General features: G+C 43.8%; 1 protein-coding gene across 1 annotated transcript; it reads right to left on the bottom strand.

Annotated features, from left to right (window-relative positions):
- Positions 1–887: 887 nt before the first annotated feature.
- On the bottom strand, positions 888–12,166 carry LOC140679470 (uncharacterized). The gene is made up of 2 exons (XM_072914894.1): positions 11,942–12,166; positions 888–2,328 (listed from the first exon to the last, which is right to left on the bottom strand). The coding sequence occupies exons 1-2, from the start codon at positions 12,117–12,119 to the stop codon at positions 1,175–1,177; spliced, it is 1,332 nt and encodes a 443-aa protein (XP_072770995.1). The 5' UTR covers positions 12,120–12,166; the 3' UTR covers positions 888–1,174.
- Positions 12,167–13,730: the final 1,564 nt, after the last annotated feature.

The raw sequence follows: 13,730 nt of genomic DNA, 5'->3' as shown, positions 1-13,730 counted from the left end.
TAGACACTTTTTCTTATACTTTCTGATCTCTCTCTCTGTGTCCACTACTTGCTGTACATATCCTACCAAGTCAGTCCTACACTGTTTCAATGTCCATTTCTCTGATGATGCAATTGTTGATGACTGAAGTGTTGATACCAACCAAACCTAAACCCCCCCCCCCTCCATATCCCACACCCCGGATTGTAAATAATGTAAATAATTCAATGTATATACCCTGATGATTATCTTGTGTGATGACTGTATTATGATGTTAGTATATATTTGATAGTATATATCTGTATCTGGACCCCGACTTAAACAAGTTAAAAAACGTATTTGGGTGTTACCATTTAGTGGTCAATTGTACGGAATATGTACTGTACTGTGCAATCTACTAATAAAAGTTTCAATCAATCAATCAATCAATCAATCAACAACATAGCTGTAAAGCTGGCTTCACCTAAGGAAGGCACACGTGACATACACAGAGCCTAACCAGGCAGATTTGAATTGTTGTTTTGGGCAGTAGACGGGATCTTTGATCCAAGACACAACTTACATTTAACTAAAATGTTCTTTTCTTTGTGCTCGACAAAAGAAAAGAAGTGAGAATATCTCATACTTGCCAACCCTCCCGAATTTCACTGCCTCTCCCTGGGACAACCATTCTCCAAATTTTTGCCGATTTCCAGCCGGACTTAAGGCACGCCCCCTCCCGGTCTGTGCGGATCTGAGTGGGGACAGCCTGTCGTCACGTCCGCTTGGCCAACCAAAAAGTAACCACAGAACACTATACCGTATAGGCGTATAGTGTTCTGTGGTTACTTTTTTGTTGGCCAACGGTTGTATTGCGCACCCCCCTCCCCTCCCCTACCCTCCCCTCCCCTTCCCACACTCAGACACACAGTCACACGCACACACAGAGAGCGCAGAGGAAGAATCAGAAGCACGTCTCTGCTTCGCTGGAATAAAACACACTCAGATCCTCAGTTTCTAGCCGATACTACATAAAAAGTAACGTAAAATAACGCAGTAACGCATCATGTAGTAACGGTAACTGAGTTATTGAATATAAAAAAATAACGCGTTAGATTACTAGTTACCGCCGAAACTAACGGCGTTACAGTAACGCGTTACTTTGTAACGCGTTAGTCCCAACACTGCTTATAGCACAAACTGGACAGGAAAACATTTATTCTCCGCTGTGTGTCGACATGTGTGCTGTCAAACTTTGCTCATCAGAATGACATTGATCACAAAATGGACAACTAAAAGATTTCTCTCCTGTGTGTTTTCTCATGTGTAATTTCAGTCTGTCTTGCCGGAAAAATGTATCACCACAAACTGAGCAAATAAAAGGTTTCTCTCCGGTGTGTGTTCTCATGTGGGATACCATATTTTTTTTCTCAGAGAATATTTTTCCGCAAACTGAGCAGATACAAGGTTTTACTCCTGTGTGTTTTCTCATGTGACATTTAAGGCTCGACCTTCGAGAAAATGTATTACCGCAAACTGAACAAATGAAAGGTTTTTCTCCTGTGTGTGTTCTCGTGTGTAGTTTCAGGCTGGACCTTCGAGAAAATTTATCACCGCAAACTGTACAAATAAAAGGTTTCTCACTTGTGTGTATTCTCATGTGCGCAGTCAAAGAGCCCCTCTGGGAAAATGTATGGCCGCAAACTGAGCAATTGAAAGGTTTTTCTCCCGTGTGCGTTCTCATGTGTGCAGTCAAAGTGGACTTCTGGGAAAAACTATTGGAACAAACGGAGCAACTGAAAGGTTTTTCTCCTGTGTGTGTTCTCATGTGTAAAGTCAAGGTGGACTTCTGAGAAAACCTATTGTGGCAAACGGAGCACCCAAAAGGTTTTTCTCCTGTGAGTGTTTTCATGTATGGAGCAGAATCCATATTACAAACGCTTTGGGCACCAAATGAGCAGATAAAACTTTTTTTACCGGCCTTCTCTTCAGAGCATTCAGGATATTTGTTAGTGTGAGTCCTCATATCACCATCATCGCTGCTCAAAGGTTCTTGGGTGTTGTTCTCGTCTTCATCCTCAGTACATTGTGATGTTATGTCGTCATTATCTGATAGTGGAGCAAAGAGGTTGTCAACTTGTGGTTTGTCTTCCTGGTCTTCAGTCTTCACAGAGACACCAGTCAGAGGCAACTTGGTGAGATCAGCCTCCTGCGGCCCAAGAAGACACTCTTCTCCTGACTGACTGATATTGTGTTCCTCCTCTTCCCTTTTAATTTGGGGGGGCTGTAAATCATCCTGGTCGAAAGTGGAGATTCCATCCTGTGGTTTTGGAGGACGTTCTTCTTGACGACCAATCAGCTGCTGGCTGCCTTAAGGACACAAACAAACTTTAGCTTGGACATGTAATTGCTTTTCTTTTGACTGTTTGTTGAATCATCAGTGGTCAAAACTTAAGTTTTGCTGGATTGCATGTGACATTATGTCTGTTTTGTCATGTACATGGCGGACAAACAAGCTTGAGCACAGCGATAAATCAAGTGGAAGATGCTTTAGTATGTGAAGAGTTGGAGCTGAAAATGCCACTTTGCTGTGCTTTTTTTGTGTGTTACAAGCGATCAAATCGAGAGAAAGGAAATAGCTTTCCTAGAGTCCAGAAATAAGGGGTTCATAAAGGAAATACAATTTAGGCAATCTGCGAAAGCGTGTGGAATGGCTCTCACACATGCCGCGTTCATCTTGTGGCGGACAGTCGGAACCATGCTCGTGTCTGCAGCAATCACTTTGTAAAATGTTTAAACATTTGATTTGTTTAAGAAACTTTCGGTGATGCAGTCGGGTTTATTCTTCACTATATAGGTAGTGTTTGAGAGCAGAACTAAGCGTGAACTAAGGACAAGAGATCGCATTAGTTTGTTTGTGTTCTTTGAAGTTATGTTATGGTTGCTACACCGAAATATATCTACAGTCGTGGTCAAAAGTTTACATACACTTGTAAAGAACATAAGCCTTGAGTTTCCAATACTTTCTCAACTCTTATTTTTTTGTGATAGAGTGATTGGAGCACATACTTGGTCACAAAAAACATTCATGAAGTTTGGTTCTTTTATGACTTTATTATGGGTCTACTGAAAATGTGAGCAAATCTGCTGGGTCAAAAGTATACATACAGCAATGTTAATATTCGGTTACATGTCCCTTGGCAAGTTTCACTGCAATAAGGCACTTTTGGTAGCCATCCACAAGCTTCTGCTTGAGTTTTTGACCACTCCTCTTTGACAAAAATTGGTGCAGTTCAGCTAAAAATTGTTTGTTTTCTGACATGGACTTGTTTCTTCAGCATTGTCCACACGTTTAAGTCAGGACTTTGGGAAGGCCATTCTAAAACCTTCATTCTACCCTGATTTAGCCATTCTTTTACCACTTTTGACATGTGTTTGGGTCATTGTCTTGTTGGAACACCCAATTGTGCCCAAGACCCAACTTCCGGGCTGATGATTTTAGGTTGTCCTGAAAAATTTGGAGGCAATCCTCCTTTTTCATTGTCCCATTTATTCTCTGTAAAGCACCAGTTCCATTGGCAGCAAAACAGGCCCAGAGCATAATACTACCACCACCATTGTTGACGGTAGGCATAGTGTTCTTGGGATTATAGGCCTCACCTTTTCTCCTCCAAACATATTGCCGAGTATTGTGGCCAAAAAGCTCAATTTTTGTTTCATCTGATCACAGAACTTTCCTCCAGAAGGTCTTATCTTTGTCCATGGGATGTCATGTTAAGTAAGAGTATTAAATAAGTAAAACAGTGTCAACGATTGATGTTTGTTTAAAATAACAAGTTGTAGCATTTTTAAACGTCAAAAATTGTACTTATGGGTCTTAGATTGTCCTTTAAAACGTTCACGCCAAGACCATGGACCCCGGCGCCGGTGGAGAAGTTGTGGGCCTCCAAACTTTTGTGGTTCTTGAATTGCTTGCTGGTGTAAAAGGACGTTTGTGCGACCATATAATTAGTTATGTCACAAACTTGCATGGCTGCGGTAGTTGTAAGATACCGTATTTTCCCGACCATAACCGGATTATAAGGCACACTGCCGATGAATGGCCTATTTTTGATCTTTTTTCATATATTAGGCGGATTATAGTGCGCATTAAAGGAGTCATATTATTATAATTGTTTTCTAAATGTAAAAGACTTCCTTGTGGTCTACATAACATGTAATTGTGGTTCTTTGGTCAAAATGTTGCATAGATGATGTTTTACAGATCATCTTCAAGCCACTTTCTGACAGTCGGATGCACCGTATTGTGGGCGGTCTTATTTAGATTAGATTACATAGTACTTTATTTATCCCCGAGAGGAAATTAGATTTACGTGGCTCACCTTCGGCAGCGTCTTCTCCCCGTCATCTTTGTTGTAGCGGTGTAGCGTGCAAGGACGGGAGTGTAAGAAGTGTCAAAAGATGGCGCTAACTGTTTTAATGACATTCAGACTTTACTTCAATCAATAACGGAGCAGCATCTCCTCATCCGGAAACAACCACACCGGAAATGTGTCCCGTTAAAAAACGTCCGACCAGAACTCCCTAATAACTAAAGTTCCTTGGGTGAATAATGTAAACTCACTACACCGGTATGTTTTAGCGCTTTCATGGCGAGTTTACTGACAGATATAAGTAAGAACTTTACACTACTTTATATTAGAAATGGCAACAGCGGAGGATGAATGTCCCATAACAAGAAGATAGAGAAAAAGAAGAAGCTTAGACGCAGACGCGCGCAATTTTTCAGGATTTACGCAGATCCCAAATGCAGATCAGCAGGTACCAGAAGGTAGGAAAAGTTGCTTTTGCGTAATATTGTGAAACAAAACGCCAGATAACACATCTTACCTTATACGCACACCATAATAATACTTCTATGTTGAAGCACAGTACAATCCATCAAGCGGTGCGGCTTCATAGCTTACCAAAGTCGTACTAAAACATTTTGATAGATTTTTGAGCTCTGTGTGTAATTTTCTATATTTTCAATAGAACATTAAAAATGTTGGTGTTGTTTACTTGAAACATATCTGTGACGACGTGGTCGCATAGTGATGCGGGTGTGGTTCTCCCAAGGATGCAGACGGCTTCGGACACAGCTTGCAGGTAGGAAAAATGATTTATTTTAAATATAAATAATATGATGAATAAACAAAAGGGCTAGCGTGGGAGCTAGCAAACCAAAAGAGCCTAGCGTGAGAACTAGTAGCTAAGAAACAGTAAATAATTGTCGTCATCAGTTGTGTGAGAACAAACTACGAAGCCAGACAGAGTGAGGCCAGAGCAAAGACTAAATAGCCCTCTGATTAGCGCCCGGGCAACAGGTGCGCGTCCCGAACACTAACCAGAGGCAGGTGCGCACAATCTGCCGTCATGGCAACAGAAACAAACTAAACTCAAGGTGCTGAAAACACGTGACACAAACATAAACAAACTCTGATCCGGGCAGCGGATCGTAACAGTACCCCCCCCTTAAAGGACAGATTCCAGATGTCCCTTGACACTAAATAAAACTAGAACCCAAAAAACAAGAAATAGTTCGAGAGTCAAGGGAGGGTGGAGGGAGGATTTGGTGGTGGGTCGCCAGGCCACGTGTCCCCGAATCCACCGGGGAAGAGTCAGGTGGCGGCGGCGAGTGGAACGCCGCTGCCGCAGGCGAGGCGGGCGACCACGGAAAGGCCACATTCGTGGCTGCCGAGAAGGTGGGCGTGAGTGGCGCCAGAAGTTCAGCAGCCGGAGAGTTCTACGACTACGTCTCGGGTGTCGCTGCTGTTTGCGCCACTGGCGTCCATAAACAAACCTCCGAGAGCGCCGCTTGCGCAGCCAGACCACTCGAGGTCGCTGAGACGAAGACGAGGAGAGAGCAGACGTCGCCGTGGAAACAGGAGGAGCCGACGTCGCCGTGGAAGCAGGAGGAGCCGACGTCGCCGTGGAAGCAGGAGGAGCCGACGTCGCCGTGGAGGCAGGAGGGGACGTCGTCGCCGTGGAAGCAGGTGCAGGTTCTGGTACCAGCCGTGGAGCAGGTGCAGGTTCTGGTACCAGCCGTGGAGCCGGCGCTGGTGTGGGTACCAGCCGTGGAGCCGGCGCTGGTGTGGGTACCAGCCGTGGAGCCGGCGCTGGTGTGGGTACCAACCGTGGAGCCGGCGCTGGTGTGGGTACCAGCCGTGGAGCCGGCGCTGGTGTGGGTACCAGCCGTGGAGCCGGCGCTGGTGTGGGTACCAGCCGTGGAGCCGGCGCTGGTGTGGGAACCAGCCTTGGAGCCGGCGCTGGTGTGGGAACCAGCCTTGGAGCCGGGACAGGGGTTGGTCTTGGAGTCGGTGCTGGTGTGAGAACCAGCCTTGGAGCCGGCGCTGGTGTGAGAACCAGCCTTGGAGCCGGCGCTGGTGTGAGAACCAGCCTTGGAGCCGGCGCTGGTGTGAGAACCAGCCTTGGAGCCGGCGCTGGTGTGGGTACCAGCCGTGGAGCCGGCGCTGGTGTGGGAACCAGCCTTGGAGCCGGCGCTGGTGTAGGTACTGGAGACGAAGCTTGGTGTGTCAGCCGAGGTGCAGGAACAGGTGCTAGCCGAGGTGCAGCTGGAGGTGGCCTAGCTGGCGGTTGTGGCTTAGCAGGACGAAGGACTGGTGGCAGTGGCCGTGCAGGAGGTTGCGGTTTAGCACGCCGAAAGACTGGTGGCGGTGGCCTTGCAGGAGGTTGCGGTTTAGCACGCCGAAAGACTGGTGGCGGTGGCCGTGCAGGGGGTTGCGGCTTAGCACGCCGAAAAACTGGTGGCGGTGGCCGTGCAGGAGGTTGCGGCTTAGCACGCCAAAAAACTGGTGGCGGTGGCCGTGCAGGAGGTTGCGGCTTAGCACGCCGAAGTTGTGCCACCGCACTAGCACAGTTCCCAGTACTAGCCCCCCCCTCAAGACGCGGATACCAGACGCGCTCTTTGCGGTTTGGAACTGTCTTCAAGGGTGGGTGGGGGGAGGTATGGAGGGGGGTATACTCTTCTTCAAATTGTCCAAATTGACTATTATCATCCCCCACTTGAGATTGGGTGGGACCACAGGGGGAAAAAATATGTGCAGTGGGCGGAGCAATAGTCACTGGGGGCGGAACCAAAGTCACTGGAGGTGGAGTCTGAAAATCAGAATGTGACTGACTAGACTTACACTTAATAAAAATGTCCTGATAATGTCTTATCTTACAATGAAAGTCATTTGGTATTGGCTGACAGAAAGAATTAGAAGATGGAAAAAAAAAATCTTGTTCAATGATGTCATCAGAAGTGGGCGGAGTTACCTCTTCGGGAGGCGCCAATGACATGACATTACTGTTGCAACTGTCCATGTGACTTACAGCCCAATCGGAGAACTTTTTGGCGAAGTGGTCGATGGGGTTGCCAAACATCTGAGGAGGGGAAGTTTGGGCTGAAAGTAGCTTGCTTCGGTCCGGGGGAGGAGTTTGCAGGAGCGGCGCGTCTTGGCGGCGAGGGAAAGACCTCCTGGCCGGCTTCCGTCTTTGACGGCGCCCACGGTACTGCGGTGTAGCGGCGATGTCTTCCGACCAGAGGGAATCGATGGGGATAAGAGAGCCTCCAGGTCCCCACATGAGATTCGACCTCTCCTCCGTCGAATAGCGAAGCGTCTCGGCTTCCATCGCTCGCAACACCATGAGCGTACCTTCGTCCAACTCCTCGTTAGCCAGTGCGGGAGAATTGTTTTCTGCTGGCTTCGTACTGTGACGACGTGGTCGCATAGTGATGCGGGTGTGGTTCTCCCAAGGATGCAGACGGCTTCGGACACAGCTTGCAGGTAGGAAAAATTATTTATTTTAAATATAAATAATATGATGAATAAACAAAAGGGCTAGCGTGGGAGCTAGCAAACCAAAAGAGCCTAGCGTGAGAACTAGTAGCTAAGAAACAGTAAATAATTGTCGTCATCAGTTGTGTGAGAACAAACTACGAAGCCAGACAGAGTGAGGCCAGAGCAAAGACTAAATAGCCCTCTGATTAGCGCCCGGGCAACAGGTGCGCGTCCCGAACACTAACCAGAGGCAGGTGCGCACAATCTGCCGTCATGGCAACAGAAACAAACTAAACTCAAGGTGCTGAAAACACGTGACACAAACATAAACAAACTCTGATCCGGGCAGCGGATCGTAACAATATCGCCATCATAGTGGCAATATACACTTATCTCTTATGTTTGACTGGTCACACTTATCATTACACAATCTACCAAATAAAATAGCTTTGAGGTGGGTAAACTCCATCTATCCATCCATTTTCTACCGCTTGTCCCTTTTGGGGTCGCAGGGGGTGCTGGAGCCTACTCAACCAAACGTATTCCTTATATTAGGCGTCCAAAATGTTTTGGTATCCTGGAGCATTCAAAGTTCCTTTCACTGGAACTAAGGGGCCAAGCTTAGCTCCTGAAAAACAAGCCCACACCATAGTTCTGATCATTTGGATGGGTGGCTAAATATGTTTGGCAATATAGTGTAGCTGTGCATCCTCCGCCGCACAGCTGCTAGTAGTAGCGACCTCCTCAAAGCGGATGCCAGGCGCTTTTTTTTTTGAAGGAAGGAGCTGTTGGTCGGTGGCGTCCCCCACCGTACAAGCCAGGGAAGAGCGGAAGGGAGCCAGGAGGAGGAAACAACGACACATCCCGTGTAGAGTCCCAATACGATGGACAGTGCTGTGGGCTCCAGAGCAGCAGGAAGTGTCGTTTCAAGCTGATGAGGCGCCAACACAGGAAGACGCCGGAAGTCTTAAAGGAAGGAGTAGTCGGCGTTTGGGCCTTCGATAGCCGGGGAGCAGGCACAAGCAAAGCTCAGGCTTTGGGAAGCCTTGGGGTAGGAGTAGGCTTGGTCTTTAAGAAGCCGAGAAACGGACACAAGCCTGGGAGCTGGTATCGGCCGAACTTGAGGGAGAAGGGACGAGCTTGCCTTGGGTTGGAACCGCACAAACCTGGCCTTCATGTCCTCCCGGAAATATGCAGTCCAAAAAGGTCGCCGACAGGCGTCGCTGCAAGGTCACTTTCTGGCTCAAAGATTCAGTCACAAACTCGCATGACTGCGGTAGTTGTGACCCCAAGAAGTAGGGATGATGTTCGAAACCAATTCTCCCGGTTGTTTGATAAGAAAAGAACTGATTCCATTGACTCGAATCCCTTTTTGAGAACTGGTTCCCATTATCAAGGCCACTATAGTAAAGAAAAAGAGTTGGTTCTTTATTCGAATCCCTGGGAATTAATCCCAAATGGCCAATGTTATGCCCATTTGATTGTAGACTCTTACTGACACCTTGTGGCAATATGAAAATACTACGCGTCAATAGTTTGGGCACTTCCGGGTTGACGACGTCAGTTAAGTTCATGAGACAATTGAGAAGTAGACAAGTTGTGTTAGCTCTTACAAGCCTTGGAAAAGATACGTCTGTAAGTAAACTGCTTAACTTGTTTATGTAACTCAATATTAAGGTGGAAAGTGGTTACATTTGATGGTAAGATGTTTATTGAAAAACTATTTTTGTGCACTGTTTCAATGGATGTTTTGAGGACTTAAAATGGCTGCCAGTCGTGTATTTCCACCATCGAAATAGTTTCAACACTCAGAAGTATTTGTTTGATGATAGTACTGTATATTTGTGTAAAGCAAATATTTACATATTGTGTTTTACATTTCAGTATGTTAATTGAATCACATATCTTATACATTTGTCATTGTGTGTATTTCAGTTTAAAAAAATAAATAAAAATAACAGTCCAGTGCAAGACAAAAGTAAAGCTCGGAAAAGATAAAGCAAGATCAACAACAATAAAGAGCCTAAATGGATTAATCTGCTTTGGAACGTTATTAGACGTCTTGGATTGTTTGTTAGCTGTCTGCCTGTGGGTGTAGTTAGTATGTTCCAATAGCAGCAGAAGTGCACTTTTTGGAGAGCTGTATTATTTTCAGTTTTGTGCCCAAGGGACTGATTTTATTTAACACTATATTATTATGTATACACCTATAGTGATCACAGAGACAGGTTGTTTTTGTGTTACTGTATATATTTGTTTTTCTGAAAAATACCACTTAAAAGGCCTACTGAAACCCTCTACTACCGACCACGCAGTCTGATAGTTTATATATCAATGATGAAATCTTAACATTGCAACACATGCCAATACGGCCGGGTTAGCTTACTAAAGTGCAATTTTAAATTTTGCGCAAAATATCCTGCTGAAAACGTCTCAGTATGATGACGCCTGCACGTGACGTCACGGGTTGTAGAGGACATTGTGGGACAGCAAAGAAGAAAGCTGTAGGTAGGAAGCGGTGTATTGCGGCAGGTGTTGTGCCGGATAACGCACCCCCGCCGTAGAATGCACCCCTTGACTGTTGTGCCGGATAACACAGCCGGTGTTTCATTGTTTACATTCCCGGAAGATGACAGTCAAGCTTTACCATTGGCCTGTGGAGAACTGGGACAACAGAGACTCTTACCAGGAGGACTTTGAGTTGGATGCGCAGACACGGTACCGTGAGTACGCATGCAGCTGCGGCTTCCAAACATTTGATTGCTTGCCTGTACGTGCGTGCCGCTATGTGCATGTCACGTACGTAACTTTGGGGACTTTGGGGAAATATATGTGCTGTATGAACTTTGGGGAGCTGAACGGTACTTTGGGCTGTTGGATCGAGTGTGTTGTGCAGGTGTTTGAGTTGTATTGGCGGGTTATATGGACGGGAGGGGGGAGGTGTTTGTTATGCGGGATTAATTTGTGGCATATTAAATATAAGCCTGGTTGTGTTGTGGCTAATAGAGTATATACTGTATATGTCTTGTGTTTATTTACTGTTTTAGTCATTCCTAGCTGAATATCAGGTCCCACCCGCCTCTCACAGCATCTTCCCTATCTGAATCGCTCCCACTGCCCTCTAGTCCTTCACTCTCACTTTCCTCATCCACGAATCTTTCATCCTTGCTCAAATTAATGAGGCAATCGTCATTTTCTCGGTCTGAATCGCTCTCGCTGCTGGTGACCATGGTTGTAAACAATGTGCAGATGTGAGGAGCTCCACAACCTGTGACGTCACGCTACTCGTCTGCTACTTCCGGTACAGGCAAGGCTTTTTTTATCAGCGACCAAAAGTTGCGAACTTTATCGTCGATGTTCTCTACTAAATTCTTTCAGCAAAAATATGGCAAAATCGCGAAATGATCAAGTATGACACATAGAATGGACCTGCTATCCCCGTTTAAATAAGAAAATCGCATTTCAGTAGGCCTTTAATATACTTTGGGTAACAACAGTCAATATTTATTAATTTAATTTTTTAGGGGGGTAACAGTCAATATTTATTTATTTATTTTATTTTATTTTTTTCTTATAAAATAAAAGTGAGCTTTGTTAAAGCAAATATTGTGTTTTTTTCCCATATACAACAACCTATCTGGATTCGATAGGAGTATCGATAAGGAATCGGTTCGATAAGAGGATTCGATAATAGGCTCGAACTCGATAATTTCTTATCAAACATCATCCCTACCAAGAAGTGCAGGTAAGATAAGTGTCTTTTAATTTTAAACACAGGATGAGTCCTCGCCGAACTACTGGGATTCAAGCTCAGACAGGAAGGGCAAATGAAAGTTGATTTGACACCGGAAACGGAACTCATTTTTTTCATATAGGCGCAGTTATAACAGTTGCACAATTAATAGCATAGTAGCTGGTTTAATTTGTAACGTAACTAGTAGTAGCAGGGGTCAGTAAGTGAACGAGTTAACCGAGTCCTGATTCAAATTGGCAAGTTTGAGTCGTTCATGATTCTCTCGCATCTCTAAATAACGCTCTTTGTGACTCAAGATCGACAACATGTCAAACTCTTCCGTATTGTTTCACCTCTTCCGTATATTAGCGACATAACGTGGTATAAAAGATAAAGTATGAGGATAATGAAAGTGTAAAAATACCTTCAACGTGTAGCACAATTTGAGTTTTGCGAGCAGCTTCCAGTTGTTGTCGATGTCGCTCCTTCTCCTCTCTCGTTCGAGAAAGTTCCTCCTCGTACAACACTATCGTTCCCTCAAACAGCGCGAATATTTCATCAGCTGCCGCCATTAGTCGCTCTTTCACCAACTCTTTCAACATTTTGGTGTCTTGTAGCGAGCACACTGACACTCTTTAGCGCTGCTAAATGCTAAATGCTAACGTCCCTGTCACCGCCCGTAAAACAGAGCTGCCCGATCTGTTTGCGCATGCGCCGTATTTGCAACAAGCATGCGCCAATATAACAACTGCTGTCTTGACGGCGCATTACCGCCACCTTCTGTTCCGGAGTGTGGACCAGACTGTAGTTCAATGGTTCTCAACCTTTTTTCAGTGATGTACCCCCTGTAAACATTTTTTTAATTCAAGTACACCCTAATCAGAGCATGTTTGGTTGAAAAAAAAGAGATAAAGAAGTAAAATACAGCTCTATGTCATCATTCGCTAACCGTGTTACAAAAAAGATCAGTTAGAATAATACATAATGTTGGATATAGAGAACATACAAACCCTTTATTTATTAAGTCAAAAATATTAAAGTTCGGTGATTTACTATAATTGCAAACAGCTAAAATGATGTACAAAGCAAACTATAACCTGCTACCAAAGAATGTACAACAATTCTTCTCAACTAAAGAGGAGAAATATAACCAGGAAAAAATAATTTAAAACATTTATATGCATGTACAACACTTAGAACTTTTACCATATCAGTATGTGGAATTAAATTATGGAATGGATTAAGTAAAGAAGTTAAAAATTGTACTGATATGATCCAGTTTAAGAGGTTGTTCAAAATAATAGTGCTTACAGAGTACAAAGAAGAAGAATTATGAGAAATACTTTCAACCTTATTGAAAATAAGATATTCTTCATCTCAGTATGTTAATAATGACTGAATTAATTAATTAATTACATATTACAAAACTGTTGTATACTAATTCATAGATGTTATTTTATTATATAAAAAGGTCAGTAAATGATTCTATATATTTGTAAACGCTTTGAAGTGGGAAAGGGGTAGGATTAAATAAGCTTTGCTTCTTCCTACTCCTTTTCGGGCATGATGTAAAATGAAATGATATGAAATTGTGTGATGTATTATGATGTAAGTGTGTTCATGTTCGAAATAAACTAAAAGAAGAAGTTTCTGATTTATTAAAGTGTATAACAGTGCAAAATATTGCTCATTTGTTGTGGTCTTTCTTGAACTATTTGGAAAAAAAGTAACAAAAAAATTGTTGAAAAATAAACAAGTGATTCAATTATAAATAAAGATTTCTACACAGAAGTAATCATCAACTTAAAGTGCCCTCTTTGGGGATTGTAATGAACTTAATTCTAAACATTTCTTCACAAAAAAATAAATATTTAACATCAATATTTATGGAACATGTCCACAAAAAATCTAGCTGTCAACACTGAATATTGTTGCATTTCTTTTTACAGTTCTTTTTGACAGACATTTAAAAAAAAATCTCACGTACCCCTTGGCAAACCTTCAAGTACCCCCAGGGGTACGCATACCCCCATTTGAGAACCACTGCTGTAGTTCACAATCTCCCCAGTGCACAAAAAAAAACTTGAAACAAAACAAATACAACAAATAACTAAAATATTCAAACAACCCTAAGTCCACACGCACCTTTCTGCCATTATCTTATTAATATAATTTACATACCCTTTAACATTTGATTGATTGAAACTTTTATT

Source organism: Nerophis lumbriciformis, linkage group LG16 (genome assembly GCF_033978685.3).
Source record: "Nerophis lumbriciformis linkage group LG16, RoL_Nlum_v2.1, whole genome shotgun sequence".
Classification (NCBI taxonomy): Eukaryota; Metazoa; Chordata; class Actinopteri; order Syngnathiformes; family Syngnathidae; genus Nerophis; species Nerophis lumbriciformis.
This window is presented reverse-complemented; position numbering and strand designations above follow the sequence as displayed.